The sequence below is a fragment of the Pagrus major genome, chromosome 6, assembly GCF_040436345.1.
Source record: "Pagrus major chromosome 6, Pma_NU_1.0".
NCBI lineage: Eukaryota > Metazoa > Chordata > Actinopteri > Spariformes > Sparidae > Pagrus > Pagrus major.
The window spans coordinates 28,296,083-28,320,381 of record NC_133220.1 but is presented as its reverse complement, the minus strand read 5'-3'; the positions used below and the strand labels follow the sequence as shown (position 1 = coordinate 28,320,381).

Genomic DNA, 24,299 nt, shown 5'->3' with positions numbered 1-24,299 from the left:
AGGCATTTGGCTCAGTTTCCCCCATTGCCGCTGATTTGGGGAAAATAGTCTCATATAAATATTTAATAAGATTTGAGTGCTTGATTATAAATCAGCATTTTCTGCAGATGGTTTTAACTATAGATAAGTATGCACAGAGATGAGAAGCATGTTGTTGAGTTGTAAGAAAAGCTACATTTTGTGTTTTTCATACACAGAAAAAAACTTTGAGTCTTTAAGTCATTCTGATTTATTCAAACATTCATGTGTACTGTTTTCATAACATTACAATAGTAAACAAAATATAAATCAACGTAAAAATTCAACTGACATGAAAAAAGTTAAACAAAAAGGAGGAAAAGTCTTTAATGCCTACTAAATGTTACTGATCAAATGAGCTCTCTGCTGTACATGACGTAAAAGCTACTACACAAATGTCCATAGTGAAATCACACACACCTGCAGTACACTGTATCATACACCATCATGGATACAGCTGTTCACCGACTGTGTAACAGCTGTCACAGCTGCTCTAATCTGTGTCAATCTTCATTCTGGTTAAAAACCAGACTCGAACTGTGTCTTCCTCTATCCATCCAGCAGCTTGAGGATGCTTTCCCTCTCCTTCAGTGCTTTCCAGGCCTGGTCTTTCTCCTTCTTGGTCGGAGTGCGTTTCTTCTGCCTGGCTGCCATGATTCGTCGAAATCCCTCCATCACCTCATTGTCAGACACCCTGACTCTCTGCCTCAGCTCCTGCTTGCGCATCTCCTCTTTCGCCAATCTGTGAGGCAGCAGCAAATAAAAAGTTAATGTCAACAACTGATCATGGATCAGACTTGTATGACTGTATAGTACAGTTTATATCATGGCAAATATAATCATAGTGGCTCTGTATCCTCACCGGAGCAGCTCCTGCTTACGGGCTCTGTTGTGAGCACTGAGGGCTTTGAGCTCTGCTTGTCTCTTCTGCAGCTCTGCCAGCACCTCGTCCTCAGAGTCTCCTCCTGGCCCGGGTCGCTCCTCAGAGTCCAGCAGCCCCTGAGCCACCAGCTCTTCTTTGATCCGAGCCTCCAGAGAACGTGTGTGAGGAACACTGGAGGGGGAAAAGAAAGAAATTAAGTATGTGACATAGAACGTACCAATCTCCAACCAGTCTCACAACTAATATACCACACTGTGCGGTGTGTGAGTGCAACTGGTGTGATGGTTGCCAAGGTGCCAAGTTATCTGATTTGGAGAACTGATCTTTGTGCCTTTCACTGATATCTAGACGTAGATAGGCTCGACTGTTGCTTTTCATTAGAGTGATGCGTCACCACGGCCGCCATATTGGTACAGGGCAGCCGCGACTCCTTAAACATGTAAGTCTATGGAAGCAGGAGGTCCATCCATTATTAAAATCATCATGACTGTCTGAATATTCATACAACTTAAATGCCAGACACATATACAGGATACTTGGTTAAATCAAAAAGTACTTTATCTGATCTAGAAAATAACACAAATATTTCTATAATGTAATATTTAAGATTAACTTTCTTTAAGCAATTATTTTTCCAAGTGCCTGTAAAATGACTGTCATGATGTGATTTTATTTATAACTTTGGAAACAAATGCACACAGTCTGTATAAAATATAGTGTTTCAGCAGGGTTATGCAGAGTTGCACTGTAATAGTTGCATATTCTGATAAACAAATCTTACAGTTTTGTGCAAATTCATAGAAAAAGTTTGATGATGATTGATAAATATAATTTTCAGCATCCCACAGATATATTACTTAAATAAAATATTCATCTTAAATTGGCTAAATATAGCATCAGGACGGTCACTTACCTGTATTTAAGCTTAAATGAAGGATATATTATTATGATATATCAAATTTAACTCCTCAATTGTGAAATGATTTTCCCTGTTGTTTGCTTTTGGTATTTATTTTGTTAGATTATCCAAAAGCAGCACAAAAGTCTGGCATTTTCTACTATTTGAACAGGACAGAACCACAGAGCAAGATGGCTGTACCACAAATGCACCACACAAGCCTGAATGTGGCATCTTTGTATATATCTTCAGGTGCATCTGATATCTTGTATGTTTGTTAAGTGTTGCACAAATACCTATAAGCTTTTCCTTGGCTGCGAGGAGAAGTCCCAGCACCATCATTGGCATCCTTCCCTGAAATGTCGGGTATAGGAGAATCCTCCATGGGGGATATAATGTTTTCCTGGAGGAAAACAGAACAAAATCTGGCAAATTATGGTCATGTTTCAGTGTTAAACAGTAGTTTAAGAGTTTTATTAGCGTGCGTGCTTGACAAAACATTAAGTCTACAACATAATGACCTCTACAAGGGCCTGGAGCAGACGCTGTGTGAGAGGACCGAAGGGACATCCGTCTTCTGGAGATTCATGTTGGGACTCCGACTTTTTCAACAGGGAGTCCACATCTAAATATTTGAACATGAAGATGAGGATAAAGGTGAATACATGCTCGTGCAGTAACTGTCGTCTGGCATGTTCATACCAAGAGCAAACCAGCCCGTGGATCAATTAAGGTGCAGTCTTCCCTCACCTTTAGCATCCAGCTCAGACAGCGGTCCCCCCATGAGGTTCTTTTTCTTGTCGTTGGCTCGAGCTCCTTCCCTCTGCTCCTCCAGCAAGTCCTCCTGAGCCCAACGCTGAGAGTAGTGTTTCCCCAGAGCTGGAGTCTACAGTTAACACAGACAGAATCAAAGCGTAACACATTTAAAAATGATACATTTCACTTAACACAATAAAAAGAACCTGAATTTTGGCCATTTTTTTTGTTTGAATTTGGGTATTTTCCTGTCATACTTTGAAATACTCTGCTTCATCCTCCGGGGGTTTTAGAAGCTCCTCTAGCAACCGGATCTCTTCATTTGTGATGTCAGCACAATATGGCTCGACTGATGCCCAAAATCTGAAATTTAAAAAAGCCAACATTTTAAATACAAAGATACCTTGCCAGAACAAAACTTATTTACCTCAGTTCATACACAAGTAAGTTGAATAGAGCCTTATTTAACAGGGAGGTGAGATGTTACAAAGAGCTGGTGTCGCTGCTGACCTGTTGGGTGCATCATTTTTAGGAGTGCGGGGAATGTCTTGTGGATCGTCTGTAAATTCATACTCTTGGACTTTAGGCTGCATATTTTTGATTTTGGGCCGGCCAGGACCTGGACCGTGACTGCCTTTGCCATCCAACTTCTGCTTCTTTGGTTTGTGCCGAGAAGAGGCAGCAGGATCTGGGTCTTTCCCCATCTTCAGGAAGCGCTTATCCCCCTTCTTGTCCTGCCAGTCTGTGAGGATCTGAAAGGCAGCACACACAGGGAGTTACAAATAGTAACCAACAAGGGATGAGATGATGAGATGTAAACAGTGGCAGCTTCCCAGCTTGCTCCCACCTGTCTCTGCTCCTCCAGGGCTCGGAGGCGGCGGCTGGCCGATGAGAGGAGCGTCTCCAGCTCCAGTTGGAGGGTGTCCAGCTCCTCAATGCCGATGCCATCGTCCTCTGAGCGGCCGAGCACAGCAGTGTAGCGGGGACACACCTTCACATGCTCGACCGGCTTGAAGTCGTAGTATTTCAGAGGGGGACAGTCCTTTAACTCACTCATGATGCTGTGAGGCAGAGACCTGGCAGAGTCTGAATGACCTGAGACATGAAGATGGACAGCGTGGATAATAAAAGGAGATGAGACTCTCACACAGTGTCCAGTTGTTGTTCTTTGTCTTGTCTGTGTGTCTCTATATTTACACGCGTTAACCACACGCGCGCGCGCACACACACACACACACACACGAGAGCACGCACGCACCCAAATACACGTACACGCAGGTCTGCTGCGGAGAACGCGAGCTCGCTGGGCCCGAGCGGCACAAATTACTCCTAAACAATAATAATGGGCCGCTATGATTTCACATTCTCTCACATGTATATTTTACAAGAAGGACCTTTAAGATTAAAAGAGCTGGATGGTAGAAACTTGAAGCAGGGATGTATTTTTGAATGTTTAAGAGCAGCGATATTTACCGTCAGTGAATGGAATCCATGATGGAAAAAACCATCGCGATTACAGGGGGAGGGGGGAGAAATACATTCACATGGTATTATGACCCATTTTCGAAAAAAATAACGAATTTTAAGACAAAAAACAAACGATACAACTTAAACGCATAGGCCGAGGGTATATTTCCAAATCTCACTGTGTATCAAAAATAACCCCGAGGAGTTGTGCATATATCAACCTACTGCTAGAATGGTATCATCGGAACAAACCATATTGTGTCAGGGTGTGTAAAAACTCGGTTACCGCTAGACCCGTAACTCAGCTATTTAACTGGGTCATACACAGGTTATAACGCTGTCATTTAACCGCTTTTATTCAAAACGGGTTCAAAAAGATCAAAATTACACCTGGTCCAACAGCCACACAGCGAAATGTCTCCTGTTCACAGAGCGGAGTGGACGCATCGAAGGGTACGCTCGATTTAGAGCACCCGTACTCCACCTGGGCGGTGTAGTACGCGCAAACAACAGCATTTCTGCTGTGCGGAGACACCCGCCTCTTCAAACGAAATGAAAACTAGCGCACCATATCTGTACCCGACTATGTAGGATTTACGGAAGAGCAGTCCCAGGCGTGGCTGAGGAACTTCCGTCTTCTACAGCGCAAAAATGGTGAGTGTCTGTCACTAAATGTATCTTTATATTTTATTATTTAGCCGTTTACCGCCGCTTACTAAGGCTACATTCGAGGCGAGATTAGCTAGCTAGCTCCGTGTATCTCGTAGACGTTGTTTCAGGTCGGCTGCAGTGAAATGAGAGGACGGGCATCATCCTTGATACGATCTGCAAAAACTAAAGTGACTGAGCTGAGCTGTCTTTTCCTCTCGGCCCCCTTTTCCTCTCGATACTAGCTCTCTGTCTGAAGACGGTGGACAAGCTTTTTATATTCCGGGTTAAGTAGAGTGATGTAGATGGATATAAATAATTTGGATGATCATGAGCTGCAACCTCGGTCACCTGAAAGCATCCTTTAATGCATAACATAAATAACTTGTATCAGGTAGATTCTGATTGCCTCCATGTTTTCTTTTTAAAATGACTGTTCGTAGATATTTCTTCATCATTTAAAGGTGGTAAACTGTAAGTGGGTTGTGACTGATCGATAGCCTCTGCATCCCTGCATACAGCTCACTTTGGTTCCTGATTAAACATGACCTCAGACACTGGTTGAGTCACGCTCACTACAGTGGAAAGGTTCAGTTTGACCATGTATCCTGATCTAAACAACAAATGCATCATCCAACAAGATCCTCTGACCCAGACATTGATCTCATTCAATCTCTCCCCTAGACAGCGACTCTGCGCCCCTACTTAAACGCTGTGAGGGCCACCCTGCAGGCGGCCCTCTGTCTGGAGAACTTCTCCTCTCAGGTGGTGGAGCGTCACAACAAGCCAGAGGTGGAGGTCAGGTATGTTTAACTGCATGTGTGTGGAGTCAGCAGCCTCACTTTTTATCCCCCTGCTTTGCTGCCTCCTGTTTCTCCAGCCCTCAAGCCCTCTGTGGATCATCAAGCTGTCACACAAGTGTGGACTTGTGCAAACTTGCACAAGAAAATGTAGGAGGGAAAAAAAATTACACAAGCACAGGCAAGGCTGTAACATTAGCCAGCGGGTACTTGCTGCAGCCTATTGCAGGTGTCTTCTCAATACAACGTGTAGATTGAGAGTTTTTCAGGAAGTCACTTTAACTTCTAAGGTTCAGTGCAGAGCTGCACAGGGTCCCAAGCATAATGACTTTGAGTGTCTAATAAACATGATAGTTTAAAACCGAGCGGGCCTTTTTAAAAAATTTTAATGGATGCATTGTGCTGCGATTACAGGAGCAGTAAGGAGCTGCTACTCCAGCCTGTGGTGATCAGCCGTAATGACAAGGAGAAGGTTCTCATTGAGGGATCCATCAACTCTGTCAGAGTCAGCATCGCTGTCAAACAGGTGATTGAAACACAGCTAAACTTGGACTGTTTTTGGTTATGAGCTATTCACATTTCTTAATATTCTTACGTCTAAATGCATTAAACTGACGCATTAAAAACGCTGTTTGTCTGCAGGCTGATGAGATTGAGAAGATCCTTTGCCACAAGTTCATGCGCTTCATGATGATGAGGGCAGAGAACTTCTTCATTCTGAGGAGGAAACCAGTAGAGGTAAGAGTGGTGGAGGAGTCATCTGGGTTGTATATAGTAGAAAAAAGTAAAGTGAGTGAGAAAAGAGGAATCAGCATACAGTGACTGTGACGTGAAGAATCAAAATGAAAAATGAGGAACAGTGTGAACTTTTTAATATGGAAAATGTCAAAGGTGCTTCATGGTTAGATTTACAATATATATAATATATATTTCCATGAATACTTAAGCTGCAACTAACAATTATTTTCATGTTGATGAATGTGTTTCATCTATAAAATGGTGAAAAGATGTCAACCAGTGTTTTCTAAAGCTCAAGATGACTTCCACAACTCAGAGACAGTCAGTTTACTGTCATAGAGGAGTAAAGAAAGCAGAAATACTGAAGATAAATGCTGAATACTGAAGCTAGCATCAAAGAGTGTTGAATGTTTTTCTGAAAAAAATACTCAGATTAATCGTTATCAAAATAGTTAGCAATTTTCTAATTTCCCTATTTTTATAGTTGAGAACTAACTGATTAATTGTTGCAGCTCTACTGAATGTTACTGAAAGTGATACTTTTGTCAATTTTTTTTGCTGGTATCGGACTCACTTTCTCATTTCCTTGTTCTCTTTGCTCCTCTCACCGTACTGTGATTTCAGGGATATGATATTAGCTTCTTGATCACCAACTTCCACACGGAGCAGATGTACAAACACAAGCTGGTGGACTTTGTCATCCACTTCATGGAGGAGATCGACAAGGAGATCAGCGAGATGAAACTGTCCGTTAATGCCAGGGCCCGTATTGTCGCCGAGGAATTCCTCAAGAACGTAAGAAATACTTTCTCTGCTTTTCCTGCCTGAAAATGAATATTGACATCTTATACATTTCTGTACTTAATAATTTGACTTGTCCCGTCCACAGTTCTGATAACAGTGTTGTCCACGGTCCCACACAAGCTGGGAAAACGCTGCAAGGGCCAATCAGCACAAGAGTGGAGAACTAAAGGAGTTAACAGCCAATCCAGAGGACACGAGAGGAACATGACCAATCTGGCGATGACACCCTTTGCGCCCATCTCGAGTATTTCCCTGTACTCATGAATATCACTGACTGTATATAATGAAATATTTACCAGTTTCATTTTCAGCCACTTAGAACAAATCCCCAAACAAAGGCGGGTCCTTAAAGTATTAATCAAGTTGATATCCATGAATACAGGGGCAGTGAGAACGTGTTGCTGCAAATCAAAAGGCCAGGTTTTTATATTTTGTGTATGTGAGTCTGTATGTTCTGTCACTGTTGTTTCAAATTTGTCTCCAAACTTTTTCTGTTTATGGAAAGCAGTCTGTGTGGCGTTTAATTGCAGACGTGGAGCAAGAGCTGTCTGTAAAGAAACCACCAAAGCCCATGTATGAAAATAATGAGAGAAGATAATAAAACTCTGTTGTTTATACCTTTGCTGTTCCTGCTGATGTATGTCATTCATAGTGAGCATGTTGCACTGCCTCTGTGTCTATAAATGGATTTGTTCTGCTGCTGAGGAAGTTGTTTTAAGTCAGCACTTTGGCCACAGTATACACACTTACTGTGTTATTTCAGCTGTGAGGAAGAGGAAGTAATACCGTCATGCTGCAGACAGTGTGTGAACCATTTTTGTTGAACAGTTAAAACTAAGATGAAATGCTTTAGTTTCAAACCTTCTACGCAAGACTTATACTGCTGCTGTTGCCTTGTTCAAGTGCACTGACCCACTGACCCACTGTGGGAATTCAAAGGAGGAGCTTTAAGGCCTGATTTTTAATCGTAATTGCAGCGAGCTAGACAGATCGTAGATAAAGTTATCTGCTGGACACTCCCTGCTGCTTCACCCTTCTCTCATTTTGAGTGGCAGACAGATCTGGCCTCTGTGGTCTCCATCCAACTTCAATCAACTGGCGAAGCCTTCTGATTGCACCAGTCCAACTGACACATTATTATTATACCAGTACATCTCACCGGCATCCTCCACATTACAGAGTTGAAATAATGAGGCCATTACTTAAAGGGCGTAACCCAATTCTCCTGAGGCCCCGAGACCTAAAACTGATTTGAAAAGATGTTATTTACACCTTTGTTGTGTGGTCAAGTCAGTGCACTCAATGGCATCCATTTTGATATTTGATTATTTATATATTGTTTTGTTTTTTTGAGAATTCCAAAACATCACTCGCTCTAAGTGTCTCAAATGTGAATATCTGCTGGTTTATTGAGTGAATAACTGAGTTGTAGACAGTTGTTAATGGCCATTTTTGAACTATTTTCTCACATTTACAGACTGAGAAATGTATTGATTAGATGAGTGTTGTAAGTGCTGGCATATTAATGGAAACGGAAAATAATCCCCAGTGCAGCCCTCATACATAATTAAAAAAAACCACAATGAAGTTTTATAACAAAAATAACACATCTTTATTATTGCAGAGTCAGGACGTGCAGTTTGAAGTTGATACTTTATTTTTACATTTCCAGGACGTGTGTGCTCAGATGTGTTCTTCACAAGCATGTTTTGATTTCATTGAAGTGTGTAGAATCATCAGCTGAGGAAATACATCAGTATAAAGTCAAAGTGACTGTGTGCTGACCATAGAAAACCTAATGATGATCTCCCGGTCCGTCAATTCTTTGAATCACCTCACAGGCAAAATTTTTAGTATCGTTTTCCAGGTAGGTTTGTACCCTTCAAATTGCACATTATTACTGAGGTCACCTTCACATTAAACAACGATTGCACGATACACAAACATGTCAAACATGTAGCAGAAAGTCACATGACCATTGGATGAAACCACACGGTTAACACTTAAAAATATATACGTATATACACCATGTAGCTTTCAGACATGAACACTGACGCCTGAATGCATGATGTGTTCAGGTTGAGCTCCCTCACATCCCCTCAAAAACACAGACGTAAGTGTTACAGAGAGAGGTGTGTGTGTGTGTGTGTGTGTGTGTGTGTGGCAGAGGTGTTGAAGGAGGAGGCACATCACCCAGAGGGTCACCACTGTGAGCAGACTGGAGAAAGTGAAACAACCACAGGAGTCCGTCACAAGGGAGCGAGAGACAGAGACTGCAGCCTCGCAGGGTTACGGCAGGCGGTCAGAGGTGAGGAGGGACGGTCTGCAGGGCGGCTTCAGGTGTACGGTGGATGTTCACATTCTGGAAAGAGGAACGCATCAGTGTCAGATGCCTTTGGAATAAATACTAATACATTTACAATAAGCTCTGCAGTCGTGATCACACATTAAACACTTCAAGAAAGTAATACATACAGCATGTCATGTAGTGTATCTGTTTTGTTTGCACTTGTGATAACCTCTTCTTTTTGTTGATGCGCTGTAGTCTCTGTATGGCTCATTGTTAAGGTTCGACCTCTTTCAAACTGTGCCGGATGCTTCGTTAAGTGTGAGATTACCAGAACACTTTCATAGCTGACAGACGCTGCCATCAACATAAAATGAGTCATTGCAGCAGCATTTGTTTACCTCATGTTTTCATGATGTGTTTATTTTCATCACACCATCATGTACACGGAAGCCTTATAACAAAGTCCCAAATTATTCTCTGCATTTTTGTTTTCACTCTAAATCTTGGCAGAAAAAAATCTGAGACACAGTGAGTGTTTTGTTCAAGCTGATGAATGGCAGCATTTTCTTATGCACCCCAGTGGAGCCTTTGCATATGAATGAATGGGGAAATCAGGGTCTTGTTTGCACAGCAGAGAAAGCAGGAAGGGCACTGCACTGAACGTCTGATGTGAAGATAGGAATAGGAAGGAAGTAGTCGACCTCTTTTGATGACATGTTAGCACAAGCAAGAAGCATCCAACTTTATCCTAAATTTTACCTTCACTGTAAAACATAAGCCAAAACTCTGACTCTGAGAAAACAGCTTTCATGTCAAACGTTCTAAAATGAAGCACGAGAAGAGTGTGGTGAGGATGCATGGCATGGTTGAGTGGAGTTTATTTAAAAACATTTAACAGAAATATTGCCTTCAATCTGATCATTGAATAGACTTTAAGAACCTTCACATTGTTGAACACAAAAGAACAAAAAAAGTATGTCTGTAATCTTCATTAGACAGTGTTAGACATCCTACAACTAGAGACAAGCTCTAATAGAGGACATTTAATGAGGAGATACAGTTGATTTTTATGTGCAAAATATAAAAAAGCACAACCTTTTTGTTGTGCAATGCTGTACGATTAAGATTAGAGTGTCCTGACTTCTACTAACAGAAATATAAAGTGAATGAGACACTGGTTTAAGTTAAAATAGTTTAGAAATCAGTTCAACAGACAAGATCAAAGAGAAAATAAACTACACGTAATCACTGCTTCAACAAACAAGGTGCTGGAGTTTCATTGTTTCACAGTTGGGATTACAGCATCAGTTCAAAAAGAAAAAAAAAACCTTCATCAGCTTTTCATTGATTCTCCAAAAATGGGAGAATGTGCACGACACAGGATCCATGTCATAGGATTAATAATCAAAATTAGAAACTGGATTCCAGTCAATTACCACCACCATCATCACGTCTTAAAGTATTAGTGGAGGAAAAAACAAGACAAGAACAGTGAAGAGAGATTCAATCGAAGGAAGGTGGAGAAGAAAAGACTAGAGGTTGAGGAGTTTGGCAGGTACATTGTGCGTCTGAAGGGTAGAGAGTGCGTAAAGAAGGGTAAAGGGGGGTGGGGGTGGGCTGAGGGGTACTGCCTCATTGGTGAGCTGGCACTGTTAGCAAAGCCTCCTCTGACATCCGCGACACTTCTACGTTCTGTTTGATAAAACAAAAAACAAAGAGGGGGAGGGATCAAAACACAGGGGAGATATGAAATCCACTGCACACACTGATTAAAGGATCATTTCAACCCAAAAAAGAAAATTTAGTCATTAGCAACCCACAGCCACACAGATGCAAAGTCAGGTTAAGTTTCGTAGTCCACAAACATTTCTCGAACTTCACAGCTGAACAGAGTTACAGCATTCTCCTAAACCCGCCTGAAGTGGGTGCACGAGCTCGACCGTGCGGGGGTGAATATTATCTTTTCAAGTCAATTTGGGATCTTGGGGCTTCTGGAGACCAAGGAACTATTCTATGTCTTCATTATGTGTCAATTTTTCTACTTCAGTTGTTTAGGAGAATGCTGCAATGTTGTTTTAACGTGAAGCTCGAAATGTTTTGTGGACAAGAGGTTGAGTAGAATGACTGAATTGTCATTTTTGGGTGAATCTATCCTTTAAATTAAGAGGACTGTTTGTCACACGGTTGAGGTTTTTGTTAAGCCTTTGTTATCAGCCTTCTTTGCCAGTTATGTGGCAGTCGTCAAAGTGAAGGTGAGTTAAACTACTCCATGCAGGCTTTTCTCATGCTCAGCTAATGCTTTTTCTTAGAAAAATCAGACGGACCGTCTGTCGGCTACAAAGACATGAATAATTTAATATCCCACAAAAGGGGTTTACGGGCAATGATTAATGTAAAAATCCCAAACTTCACCTGTGAGTGTGAATACATTATTCTGATTGTACTGATTTTTTTTAAAGAATTACATGACATGACATTACTCATACACAGTATATTTTCTGTCATAATACATTTGCATTGTGACGGGTGTATTTCAATGAGAACCATCACTGGCTCTACAACTATGACTGTGTGACTATTCTGATCAGCGCTTTTCAGCATTAAACCCTGTATGAAACTGTTACATCATCCACTCAGAGGAATGTTTGTCTAAAGGGTGTGAGGGTGAATAGCAACAGGAGCATTAGTCATTGTTTCTGTTGTGTTCTGATAATACATAATCCACACATAATCCAACCAAAACCTGCTCTGAGTTCATTAATATTTCATACCAGTGCTCATAAAAACATGGCCGTCAGAATGAACTGCTGACAAACAAATCTGTTTTGCATTTGATAATGTGACATTCAGCACCTGAGCACCAACCTGTTTGTGAACCCTCCTACACTGCAAAAATGGGCCAGTTATACTGTGTGTGTGGTATGATGTTATACCCACCTCTGGTCTTTCTCGGTGTGTGTTGACTGCATCCACATTTAAGCAGATGGACTCCACCTTACAGCCTGAGTATGCACACAGAAGTTTGGTTTCATTAGTTCAAGGTCGCAGATGAAGTTTTTTTTTTGTGTTATTATTCATTAGAAATAGATTTGTTATGTTGTTATATTGCTAACAGGAGAGCAGTCCTACCATAGGCCACCGGCGTTAGCTTCAGCACAGTGTGCAGCGGGCACTTCAGGTACGGCAGCTCTTCTGCGGGAAGACAAACACACAGTTCATGAAACTACCCAAACAACTCTTATTCCTGTACGTCATTTCCAGGCATTTATATGAATCATTTCTGATGTTCAAGTGTAATTTTTCCTAACAAGAACAACAGCCCACTTTGTTGTGTCTTCTGCATCTGGTAACATAACATGTGAAGCTCCGTCTTGAATAAGGACCTGCAACCCTGGAACTGGAACTAGTTCTAAATTATTTAAAACCTGAGGATTTTTTCAACTGTTCAACAAGCTTGAACTTTCAGAAAACTGTGCTCGCAGTGTCCCATTAACCACTGGTATGACTAATGTTTAGCTAACAGCAAATTGTAAGATCAAGCCAACTCACATTAGCAGTACAATAGAGGGAGGACAGTGAACAGGATAAATGAGAGTGGCTGATATCTATGCTCGTCATCCTTTTTAAACTTCACCCTGTGTTTTTAATTCCAGGAAAATTGTTTTATTTAATTTGTTTCCATGTGGATTAAGAGATTAAATGGTGACTTTGCTGTTGTAAATACTGCTGCTCTAGAAACAATATTTTGCTGTATTTAACAAACAAATCAATTCTAATCCTGCTTTGAATTCATTGTATTATCAATAATAATATTAATGATTTGCATTTTTAGTTAATTATGCAAAATATCTGATATGGGTATCTATTAATGTCATTAGTTAAACAGTAGTATCATAGCCATTGCTAAACTTGAGCTATAATTTATACCATTGTAGTATTTTGAAAAATCAGAGAGCCATTGAATTATTTTTAATCTGACACAATTGCTACAGTAACCTGGTCTACAACATGGAATTCAGGTCAGTCAGCCAGGAGTAAAACACTCTTCTCCATCTGGGCACGCTGGAAGTATGTCACAGCTTTACACTGAATGTGTCACAGTGTAACAAAACATTTTATCCAGTGCCTTATTCACAACCAGGCATAAAAACTTGTTATATACTATATGAAATGCTTGCTGCATTCACTAAATTGCCTGGCAACAACCTCTGAAGAAGTCAGCGAAACAGAATTTGATCTTATTTGTGTACGTTTCGGTACATGTGATGAAATTCTTTTTTTAGGCTTGCTCCTTGAGGTTCAGTTAAAGGACTAACCTGCAGTCTTGTCCAGGAAATAGGCCAACAGGCAGCGCATTACGGCCTGGTGACAGATGACCAGCACGTTCTCCTGCCGCTCCAGCTCCATGATGACTGGCTCCAACCGCTGCACCAGGTCCTCATAGGACTGAGTCAGAAGAGAGACAAAAAGAGGCAATCAGACAGGCGGAAAGCAGACTGCTACACTTCTAGAAATACAATCTGTTCTCGTCACACATTCTGCTGAATAATCACTCTCAGGTAAACAGATTGACATTTTAGCAAGTGGAGAAATCAATACAAGCTGTCTAGACCAACACTAGCTTTAACAAGATTCCCTAAAGTCCTACATCAGCACTGTCCGCCTGGGCAGCCAACTAATGCCCACATCCATCCTCCTGTGTCAGACTAATGGAGAGGTAATGGGATGAACTTAAGGTGACAACAGACCAGCGGGCATTCAGACCCCCCCTACACAGCCTGACCAAACAGTTTTGGCACGCGCGCATACACACACACTCACAGACTAATGTGAAGTCTTTGTTCATTGTCATCTGGTGTTAAGCCAAATCTGTCTGAGACGTGGCTCGGCTGAGCTGAGGCTCATTAGCAGAGCGCAAGTGGCCAGTGGCCATCTGGATTCTGTGTAATTGTGTTTGTGGTTACGTGTGTGTCATTATATTCACACAGAAGGACTGTCTCAGCATTTCAAAATTCAAACAAAGATGCACTGTCCCCAAGCATGCTACCTCGGCGTTAACATGAAAAAACACTACAGTTACATAACTACATTGCATGATTAGACAAGACCGAACGTGATATTTCAGACACTGACCTCTCCTTTCGGGTAGCGATAGCGGTATTTGTCCTGGTCCCTCAGAGCAAACTCCAGAGGAAAGTGGCCCTGGATCTCCTCATACATCATTTCCTCACAGACGCCCTAAAATGACACGGCACACAGATTAAACTCCATCAACGCTGCACACATGCAAGCAAACAGCTGTGCTTATCAGTCGAGAACGTAGCACTCACTGCATCGATCTCATTCAGGACCTTCCACTGCTCGTAGGGCACACTGAGAGCCTCGGCTGTCTGGATGGTTCTCTTCATCTGACTGGTCCACACCTTCAGGTCGCTGATGCCCTGTGACTGGATGAACTGGCTCAGCTTCTTCCCGAACTGCAGGGAGAAAAAAAAATTTTTTTAGTTCTTAAATAACTCATCCAGTCAGGTCTGTAGACAAACAGTATCTCTTGGTAAAAAAGTTTTATATACCTCTTTGCCTCTGGGTGTGAGGCCTGAGTCTCCTCCAATTCGACCCTTGACATTGAGCTCGCTCTCGCCGTGGCGGCACAGGTAGATGGAGCGTGGCGTGATGTGGATGTTCATGAGGTAGTAGACGATCCGGCTCTGGATGTGGTCCAAAACCCTGTTGACCAAGTACCGCTGACCCACGTCCATGATTTTGATGTAGGAGAGATCTCTGAGGGGGGAGCAGAGACATTAAGCCTTTTGTGCAACATTGTATGATGTGACTGAGCCAGAACCAGGTTACAGATCTGAGTAACCTTGCATAATTAGTACTTTAAGAAAACCAATTATAACTGCATAAGCATATTATGAAGCTAAAAATCTCAGAATAAGTGAATAAGTGAAAACTATGTGTTATGCTGTATTTTCATATTAGGCAAAAAGCATTTATTTTAAACCATGGAGGCGTAGCACTATGGGCACTGATAAAGAGGACTATACTGCATAATTAATGTCACAACAACCTTAGGAAATGTCTCTAGTTTGGTGGCTTTTCCTTATGTCAGCAGATATATTAAATTTAAAGTTCATAATAATGTTCTTAAAACTGCTCATTTGCTAATCTAGTTATAGCCCATATTTGTTATTCACAGTTACGGCTCTCTCCACAGCAGCTTTCTCCTCACCTGTCCAGGACTTCATCCAGCGTCTCGTAGGAGTTTTCATAACACTTGATCCTCTTCATGAAATCTTCCACTGCTTCTTCTGTGTTGCAGTTGGTGTAGTCAGGGCTACCCAGCTTCACTTGCTAAACAGAGAAACAGCAGAGGAGTGAGTACAAGTTCATTTTCTCTTGCGATAAAATGAGCAGATAAACTCGAGACACTCACCACTATGTTCTCCTGAATGACATCTGGGTCTTCACACACAGACTCAACAAAGAACACCTGAGGGAAGAGGAGGAGGAGGAACAAATCCAGCTTAGTGTGAAGGCCAACACACTGTGACACCTCCCAGAATTGTGACCCAACAATTTACCTTAAAGCCATTCTGCTCTGCAAACTGGATGATGGTTTCCCTCCTTTCTCTGGTGGTGTTTGTTGCATCAAACACCTGCTCAACACATACAGGACAGTAACGGATTAGCTTTATTTGACTAGCCTGAAACATCTCCACTAATACACAATCTAACATTTGACCCACCGCAACTTGGCCTCCTTCTTCTGTGAGATACTGTCGCACATCGTTCAACGCAGCCGAAGCACATTGTCTGTAGAGATCATACAGATATAAATGTCACATGGTTGGTAGATAAGTAAATTGTTAAAGCTGTCAGATACCAGTTGCCACTCTTACCGTCTGATCTTTAACCCCTCCTCGTTGTCAGGACGGAAGAACTCAAAAGACTTGTAGATCTTCACACACTCTCTCCTGTACTGCCCAACATTGAACTCTACAGGAAAGACAGAAGCAAGGACACTCGAGCTCATCTTTCTCTTGTGATGCATGTACTGAATCAACTCCCTTTATCCTCTAGATTTGATGTTTCTACAACTGTGCCTTATTTCAGTGAAGTATATAATCACTGAGGATGATAATCCTGAAAAGACGTACCTCTGGTGGGCACTCCGATCCAGTTAAGATAGCGGGTCAGCTTCTTGGAGATATAGGTCTTCCCCCTGGCAGGAAGGCCCACTGTCACAATCAGGGTGGGACAGTTGGTCATGCATACTGGAATGGGAGAAAAGGGAGAGAGGGAAGGCAGCTTCAGTCATGTGCTGATCACACATAACACACATGGACGATGTGAAACTGATCCGTAACGCCTCGGTCAAAGCATATTAGTGCATCTCAAGGTTTTGTTCAGCATTTTTCACAGCCATTGCAGTCAAAACCTGCCCGTACACTATCTTGCATATTATATTGTAAGATAAAGATATAAAGATTTAATATTAACTTTAGATTGACCTTCTTGGCATGTGTAATCCAATGTTATCACACCAACCTGCCGATATAGTCAGTGAAGAGCAGACACGTCCCAGACATTGTGAAACACTGCAATTAAACTACTGAACACATCTGGAAAGAGGGGACAGCTACAAAAATTTCCACACTTAGTGTGTGCACAGATGACTGGGTCAGAGAGCATGATGTGGTGTGTTACTTCACCATGTACCTTCTTGCAAGATAATGCCAAAGTTTTTAAATTGCCCGTCTGCAAAAGCAGGGGAAAGGACAAAATCTATCTATCTACACAGGCTATGTGCATGCATGTTTGGAGATAATGAACATTAAGTTAGTTTCTTCAACTACCTCCCTAATGTCAGGATTTACCCACCACAAGCTCATGACTTCATTGGCATTTTAAAGTCTATAGGCTCACAAATCCTATCTCAATCAGGCCTCTCACCCTGACCACACAGAGAAGACCAATGTGAGCGTAGACAGAAATGCAGCAGCACATCCACAGGGCGAATCACTCACATGACTGCAGGGATACAATTCCTGTTTACTAACAGCTGGTGCTTGACTTGGCACACAGTAACAATGAGATACACATCCCTAGTAGTGCCAGTCTTTTCCCCTCGATGCGAGCAGCCTTCCTTTTGCGCGAACATCCAGTGAATCCTTATATAACGGTGTGAACCAGATGGCGGCGGCAGCAGCAGCAGCAGCAGCAGCAGCAGCAGCAAGACGTCTGAACTGCGAGCTGTGCTCTTCGCGCTCATTAAAACCATAGCAACGTTAGCTAGCACATCAAACACATCGAGTTTTACATGTAACGCTAGGGGGACGGATTAGCATGAATTATATCTGTACCACAGGGCCTTAGCACTGCGTACTCACAAACGAACAACAAACCGTAAACAAGCAAATTAATTGTTTGTTACACATTAATCCACGGGTGACACAGCCGTACATCCGTGTACGCCAACAACTGCCGCCACGTTGTCATACGCACCCTTTCTTTGAGAAATGTGTTTTTCGGGAAGGCCATTTTTACACGGCATCCAGATCTTCTTCAGAGGATTTTGGGTGAGTTCCCGCGGAATGGAAGGTGTATTGTCCTCCATTCCGTCTTGCTGTGAGGTGGAGGCAGCCGCGCCGGGAACACGGGACTTTTTCCCGTGATGCAGCTCTGAAGGTGACCGGTGTTTCATCGGCGGTGCTCTGCGGGGATGGAGACAGCCCCGGTGGTCGCCGGTCTCTCTCTCTCTCTCTCTCTCTCTCTCTCTCTCTCTCTCTCTTTCTCTCTCTCTCTCTCTCTCTCTCTCTGAGTGGTCACGTGCTCCGGTCTGGCCACCGTGGAAATCAACGGTCGGCCGTAATGACCGCAGTACGGGCGCAGCGTATATTCTACTTTACCGTAAAGTGACAGCTGGAAAAGGGCGCAAGGATATTTTCAGTGACATGTGTGGTAATATTCCTGGATTTAAAATTGCGTTTGATGCGGAAGAAGTTATGCTAGTTTGAAAGAGACACTTGTTTCTACACGTGGCAGCAGGAGAGGAACAGGTGAAACTAAGTACATGAATGATGCTGCATGGAACTAAATCATCCTTGTTGTTACACTTTTCAGATATAACAAGTCAAAATATCTGCTGTGGAAAAAGGCCAAGGCTGTTATCTAGTAGCCAAACTATACCAGAAAAGTGATTTGGTCAATTTGTTTTTAAAGTGGTGTTAATTACTTTTTAACCTCTTGGTGGCAGCAGGACAACTAAAACAAAACCATTATCACTTCTGAAATAGTTATTATGAATTACACATCCAATGTATGTCAAATATTCACTCTGCATTCCAGCTCTTGTTCTCCACCAACTCCTGAGGGAAATATTTGTCTGCTGTTTGCTTCTGTAGCTTTCAGTCAGCTTTTACAGCCTCTTCACTCATAACATCTGCCTGCTATGGCTCAAAACAAGATTGATGAGAGCAGTGGGAGAGAACCAAAAACATTAAAGTCATAAAAATGCTATCTCAATGAGCTGAAAGACACTAAAGTGCTGCGTAGAGCTGAGGGGAAGTGCAGCTGAGAGATAATTCTGTCAATCTCCTCTCACATTGCACGTAGTCATGTGCTACATTTAGATAAAAAATATTGATTAGTTCAGTTTTAAGAGTGGAAAAAATAGTTACCTCCTGATTGGTTTGTTGGTTGGTTGTCAGAGGGATTACACAAAAACTAATGAGCAGATTTGCATGAAACTTGGATGGAGGAATGGGTCTCAACCCAAAATAGACCCCAATAGCTTTGGGTGAGGATCTGGATAAAGGGACAGATCCAGGATTTTTTAACTCACTTTCTTTAACATTGTGAGATAGGTGTTTTGTTTTCCATTTTTGTTGGTTTCTCAGGATCTTAATTAAAAAACTCAGGCATATTTAGCTTGCTGGGTACAACAATTTTGTGCCAAGGCCTAAATTTCAGGCCTTGGCTGAGTTATGTTCTCTGAGTGCCATTACAGCTAGGAATGAGTTTGCTGACTAATTTAGTCTAAATAGCCTATATCCTTAATGGAAGCAACAGCAAACAAGAAAAAAATAAACATGCATTGTTTAATTTGTAGATTCCACAACCAGTTTTAAGCACACAAAACCATTTTGTCTTTCTTTCTACAGTACATGCAGCAGAGAGCGATTCCTGGTAGAACTCCTCAGGGTGCTATCTAAAGGTTAAGGGGGTCAAGGTGGTGAGTTGCCATCCTTAAGCAATTATGCACCAATAAATCCTTTAAAAACAATACTACTGTCACACCAAACGAAGTGAATTCTGAGACAGCAGCAAAGAAATGCAGCTTTAAATGCCTTGCAAGCTTTGTCTATCCAGATGCGTGTCCTCACTTGTTATTTTGCCTTACTTATTGATGCACTTAGTCTGGTGACCTCACACAATGTCCAGCATAGCTTTGGCATGTACTTATGTCTAATCAGCCAGAATGACTCGAAACACCGGTGTGGGTGTGCACTTACAACATGTATTCACTATTGCTTAAAGATTGTGGTATGTTTGGCCTAGCACACTGGTTTGCTTCAGCGGTTGCTTAAGACTTGACCCAGGGCTAAGTTTGCCTATTTCAGAGGATTATGTTCGCAAAATGTAATAATAACCTACAAAACCAGTCAGTGTTGTTACTTTAAGCTCAGCTGGCTTCAAATCATTAGTATGGGAGTCAGTCCAGACTGGAGAGGCCTTTGTTATCCTACAGACATTTCCTGTGCTCAATTAAAATTCTTCAAATCAACATCATTTAATAATCTGAATGGTTTTCTAAATATGGAAAATGGCTTTTGGTCATTTGTGCTCTGAAGAAAAACCTAATAGGGTCATTTTGATATAGAAAAGAAAGGCCTGGAACAACACAAGACAACTTCCTGAGTGTTACGGACAAACTACAAATTTAACACATTTTAAATATTGATTCTTTTTTAAATAAAGAATCAATATTAGCAAAATAAATATAACAATAATAACACTAATGAGGGCTGACTCATCTAGCTGCTTCAGTTTCAGGGTTCTAGTATAATGCATGCTGGCTCACTGTCACACTGTCGGGACTTACTGGGACACTTGGTTGGAAAACAGAGCCATTGTTAATGTTATTAGTGACTTCTGAGCTTTTTCTTCGGTGACAAAGACCAGTTTTCTCTACACAATCTTCATTATCTCTTACACATCAAGTTTCAACATCTCACAAATTGACTGTTGCCAACATTTTCTTTCTGACACTGACAGAAGCTAAAGCCTTACACATGAGCTGGCAATGTCCATGAGATGGCAGCATTACACTCCCTTTTTCTGTCTGTAAATTGACCCAGACTTGTAAACTCACAGAGACACCTGTAATTCAGTCCAACTCAACAGTTTTATATTTCCTATAGATGTAATGCTGTTCAATGATCAGATTCTAATATTCTGTCCATCTCAGGTGAACAGACTGCATTTTAAATTAATTCAGTCGAGTACATCTTCACCGTCACAAGAGATAAATCTGCACCACACTAACATAGTGACAGCAACAACTTGACATTATAAGCTTTACACAGAAGGGACTTTTTGCAGAAGTGTTGCACTGGACTGAATTACACTGCACAGGTGTGCCTGGTGGTGGGTCAGTGCACATTTTCAGGTTAGTAGGCCTATCTGTTCTTCTGTTTATGTGTTCCTCGTGGCCTCATCTGATGCACTGATTATATTAAGCTTTAGGAGTCAGTCTAGGTGGTGGAGTAACAGAGCCTGTGACCTAAATATGGTGCGATGGAAGGGTTTCTAATTAAATAGCTCCTTCTCTCTCAAATTCCCTGACTGCTAGTACACTATAATACATGTCAAGTTCATCAGGTCCACAAATAAATGGCACACTGACTCATACTGGGGATTTATTTTTAACTTTTTTCAGCTGGGTAGTAAAGAGTTTTAAAGAAACTCTTTCAAACTGTGGCACATACTGTAAAAGTAGCTTATCTGATCTGCAGAAAGCTCAGGTAGCCTGTGTTAAACAGCACGCTCATGTCTTGCATGCTGCACACTGGGACACATGAACAGGAAACAGATCTGTGCTCCTCCTCCCAGCAGCAGCAGCCAGGGTCTGATTGCAGCTAACAGCCTTTAGCCTGTCATATACCGCACAAGTCATTCCCCAATATAGTAGGCTATGTTAAGATCACAGTGGGCAGGGAGGCAGCGACCACCGGGCTGAGAGACAGACCCACCTCATGAGCCAAAATCTGAGACTGACATGACATGCATCGCAGCGTGAGGAGCAGCAGCAACAACCATAAACACAACAAACAGCAGGAACACGCAAAAACAGTTACCTCCGTAAACAGCAGCTCCATCATGATCGCAGGGTGGAGAGTTAAAATAATAGCAGCCTTATAATAAATACAGCGGGAGGATCAGCTTCAGTCTATATGAAGCGTCTACAGTGTTTTATTTAATAATGTCAGCAGCAGCAGCAGCAGCACATAAACATCCGCCTGGCTCTTCATCCTCTGTGTTACAGCACATCTGTTACAATAAGCCTGCTTCCTATACAAAACTGTCTGTCGCCTGTAGTTGGTATGTAGGGTAAAGGTCTCGGTGACGGTGCCAACACACCGACTCTTGTTTACGTCTTGAAGGGCTGCTCGACCTGCCTCTCTGAGCCCGACACTCTCTGTCCTCCGCTCAAAGATGCACAATTTAAAGTCGCACAAGTGAACCAGAGCGTTCAAAGCGACGTGTCTTACCCGATCTGTCCTGGTTCTGTGTGGGCTTGGGTCGGCTGGAGCAGCCTCTCATCATGGGCGTCTGTCTGATGGAGCGCAGCGGCTGGCGGTGTGTGTACGTGCGTCCAACAGCAGCCTGCTGAGCGCTGATGATGATGATGATGATGCTTGTGTGTGCACACACCCACTGTCTGCGTGTGGGACCTCAGGGCTGGAGGAAGGCTTTCTCCAAAACTGGAGTGAGGTGTCAGCCTACCTGCCCCTTCTCCAACACCCCACCCACCCTCTGACAGGTGGGAGGTGTCCCCAGCAGTCCTGACAGGGCTGACAGAGCTGTGCTGTTACATACAGGAGACACTACTGCACATTTTAAAGAAACAGTCATGTAGCTTAACTACAGGCCCCCCACAGGCAGTCTTAGCAACATCCATCAACATTCAACATTAAAATCTCAGACAATAAGAATTTTGTTATAGAAGCCTTAAAGGATAATTTCACTCAAAAATGACACTCACTTATTATCTACTCACCCTCGTGCTGATGGAAAGTCAGGTGAAGTTTGGTCGTCCTCAAAACATTTCTGGAGTTTCACAGCAAAACACCTTTGCAGCATCCTCGTAAACAACTGAAGTAGATGGGGACTTGTTTTAAAATGTAAAAAACAACAACTGATAGAAAATATAAATTGGCTCCACACAACTTGTACAGCATAATCCAAGTCTTCAGAAGTACCGAGATCCAAAATTGACTTGAAAATATGGTTATTTACACACTCGACATACGGCCAAGCTCTAGAACCCACTTCAGACAGGATGTGCTAACTCTTTTAGCTTAGCAGCTACAGCTACTTTTAAAAGGGTTTAATTAACATATTTTCATCAATTTGGGGTCTTGCTGCTTTTGGAGACTTGGATTACACTGGACAAACTGTATTTAGAACAAGTCCCCATCTACTTCAGTTGTTAAGCTGTGTTGCTGTGAAGCTCCAGAAATGTTTTGTGGACTATCAAACCTCACCTGACTTTCCATCAGCATGAGGTGAGTAGATAATGGTTACATTTTCATTTTTCTGGGTGAACTTATCCTTTAAATAATTATATGCCATGTGAAGAATACCATATATTCACTGCTGAATGTTGAGAGCGAAACTTAAGTCTGTATTGGAATATAACAGGGAGAGTGTAGAAATTTTCCATCAAGTCGAACTTGCAGAACTTGTTTATCTGCAGTGCCGAGAAGTATTCACCCTACATGACCACTTTATGGTCAATTGCGCAGCAGCCTATATCACTATTGATTCATTCACCTTTTTTTTATTTAACACATATTAAAAGAGCAGAGGCTCTGTATCAGTATCTATCTATATCTATATCTAATTGATTGCAAATCTCTACAAATTGATCTAAAGCAGTCCTCTGTGATGTATCACACCCTCTCTCGGTAAATATGAGTTGTTACTATCAGGATGGAGGTATAGTGTACCACTTTTCTATTGCTTTATACCCTCCAGTATAGCTCAGATAAACTTGTGATATGAGGTTTGTGTCACGTATGTTTACCTTCTTTATTGTTTATGTGTTTTTAGCACTTTATTTTGAAATGTCTGTCTTTGATTGTAATAAATGTTGTATTGTTGTGGCTGTACTTGTCTGGCAGTTGCAACAGACACAAAAAAGATTTTCCGGAAGGATAATAAGAAATTGCTTAAAATGACAAAGTGATTGCGTCACTTTACATCCCATCACAAGCTATGATGACACACCTGAATCATTGCTGATGCAGCCTATTGTTTCGAGAAGTTGTTTTTCAAGCTGTGACAAGTTAGGTAAACACTGACGTTAAATCTGTGAAGTAAGTTGACAGAGAAGTAATCCGCTGGTCCCAGAAACAAGGCCGAACAATGCCAAGACAGTGAATAATCAGGAGACTTACTGTAAGATCAGTCATATGATCAGACAGAATGAAAACAATGTGGCACAGGTCTGACATCACACCTGTGGACACCCATGTAAATGAGCTACAGGGTATCATGGCTCAAATTTTTGTGCTCAGTTTAGATCAATTTATCAAGTGATTTGTTTTCATTTTGTCAATTTTTCCTTTAATCTGTGTAAGAAACTTAACTTAATCTGTTGAATTTTAAGTTGCAAAACTGTGGTGGATCCAGGTTGGGGGTTGGATAGTTTTAGTAAGTATTGAAATGATGAAATTTAAGAACTATACTTTACAGACTTCATTT

At 41.8% G+C, this 24,299-nt stretch overlaps 3 protein-coding genes across 9 annotated transcripts; 1 reads left to right on the top strand and 2 right to left on the bottom strand.

The window, feature by feature from the left end:
- Positions 1–213: 213 nt before the first annotated feature.
- Positions 214–4,813, bottom strand: tada3l (transcriptional adaptor 3 (NGG1 homolog, yeast)-like). 4 transcript variants are annotated; one of them, XM_073468755.1, is made up of 9 exons: positions 4,029–4,813; positions 3,403–3,650; positions 3,066–3,307; positions 2,813–2,918; positions 2,550–2,685; positions 2,321–2,424; positions 2,096–2,202; positions 881–1,072; positions 214–760 (listed from the first exon to the last, which is right to left on the bottom strand). In XM_073468755.1, exons 2-9 carry the CDS (start codon positions 3,610–3,612, stop codon positions 568–570), a joined length of 1,290 nt encoding a protein of 429 aa, XP_073324856.1. In that variant the 5' UTR covers positions 3,613–3,650; positions 4,029–4,813; the 3' UTR covers positions 214–567. The 4 variants fall into 4 exon arrangements, with proteins under 4 accessions (XP_073324856.1, XP_073324858.1, XP_073324859.1 ...); XM_073468757.1 differs by lacking the exon at positions 4,029–4,813 and adding an exon at positions 3,950–3,968 and having other exon boundaries at positions 471–760; XM_073468758.1 differs by lacking the exon at positions 4,029–4,813 and adding an exon at positions 3,828–3,873 and having other exon boundaries at positions 471–760.
- On the top strand, positions 4,517–7,629 carry LOC140998460 (actin-related protein 2/3 complex subunit 4). Its single transcript, XM_073468759.1, has 6 exons — positions 4,517–4,676; positions 5,355–5,473; positions 5,885–5,996; positions 6,113–6,208; positions 6,833–7,003; positions 7,098–7,629. The coding sequence occupies exons 1-6, from the start codon at positions 4,674–4,676 to the stop codon at positions 7,101–7,103; spliced, it is 507 nt and encodes a 168-aa protein (XP_073324860.1). The 5' UTR covers positions 4,517–4,673; the 3' UTR covers positions 7,104–7,629.
- A 977-nt stretch (positions 7,630–8,606) lies between these two features.
- pfkfb4a (6-phosphofructo-2-kinase/fructose-2,6-biphosphatase 4a) lies at positions 8,607–22,296 on the bottom strand. 4 transcript variants are annotated; one of them, XM_073468969.1, is made up of 14 exons: positions 22,082–22,253; positions 16,466–16,582; positions 16,208–16,304; positions 16,055–16,121; positions 15,890–15,964; positions 15,742–15,798; positions 15,538–15,659; positions 14,876–15,083; positions 14,633–14,779; positions 14,436–14,540; positions 13,619–13,748; positions 12,432–12,494; positions 12,240–12,304; positions 8,607–9,374 (listed from the first exon to the last, which is right to left on the bottom strand). In XM_073468969.1, exons 1-14 carry the CDS (start codon positions 22,134–22,136, stop codon positions 9,315–9,317), a joined length of 1,368 nt encoding a protein of 455 aa, XP_073325070.1. In that variant the 5' UTR covers positions 22,137–22,253; the 3' UTR covers positions 8,607–9,314. The 4 variants fall into 4 exon arrangements, with proteins under 4 accessions (XP_073325070.1, XP_073325067.1, XP_073325069.1 ...); XM_073468966.1 differs by lacking the exon at positions 22,082–22,253 and adding an exon at positions 17,814–18,046 and having other exon boundaries at positions 9,239–9,374; XM_073468968.1 differs by lacking the exon at positions 8,607–9,374 and adding an exon at positions 10,151–10,994 and having other exon boundaries at positions 22,082–22,296.
- Positions 22,297–24,299: the final 2,003 nt, after the last annotated feature.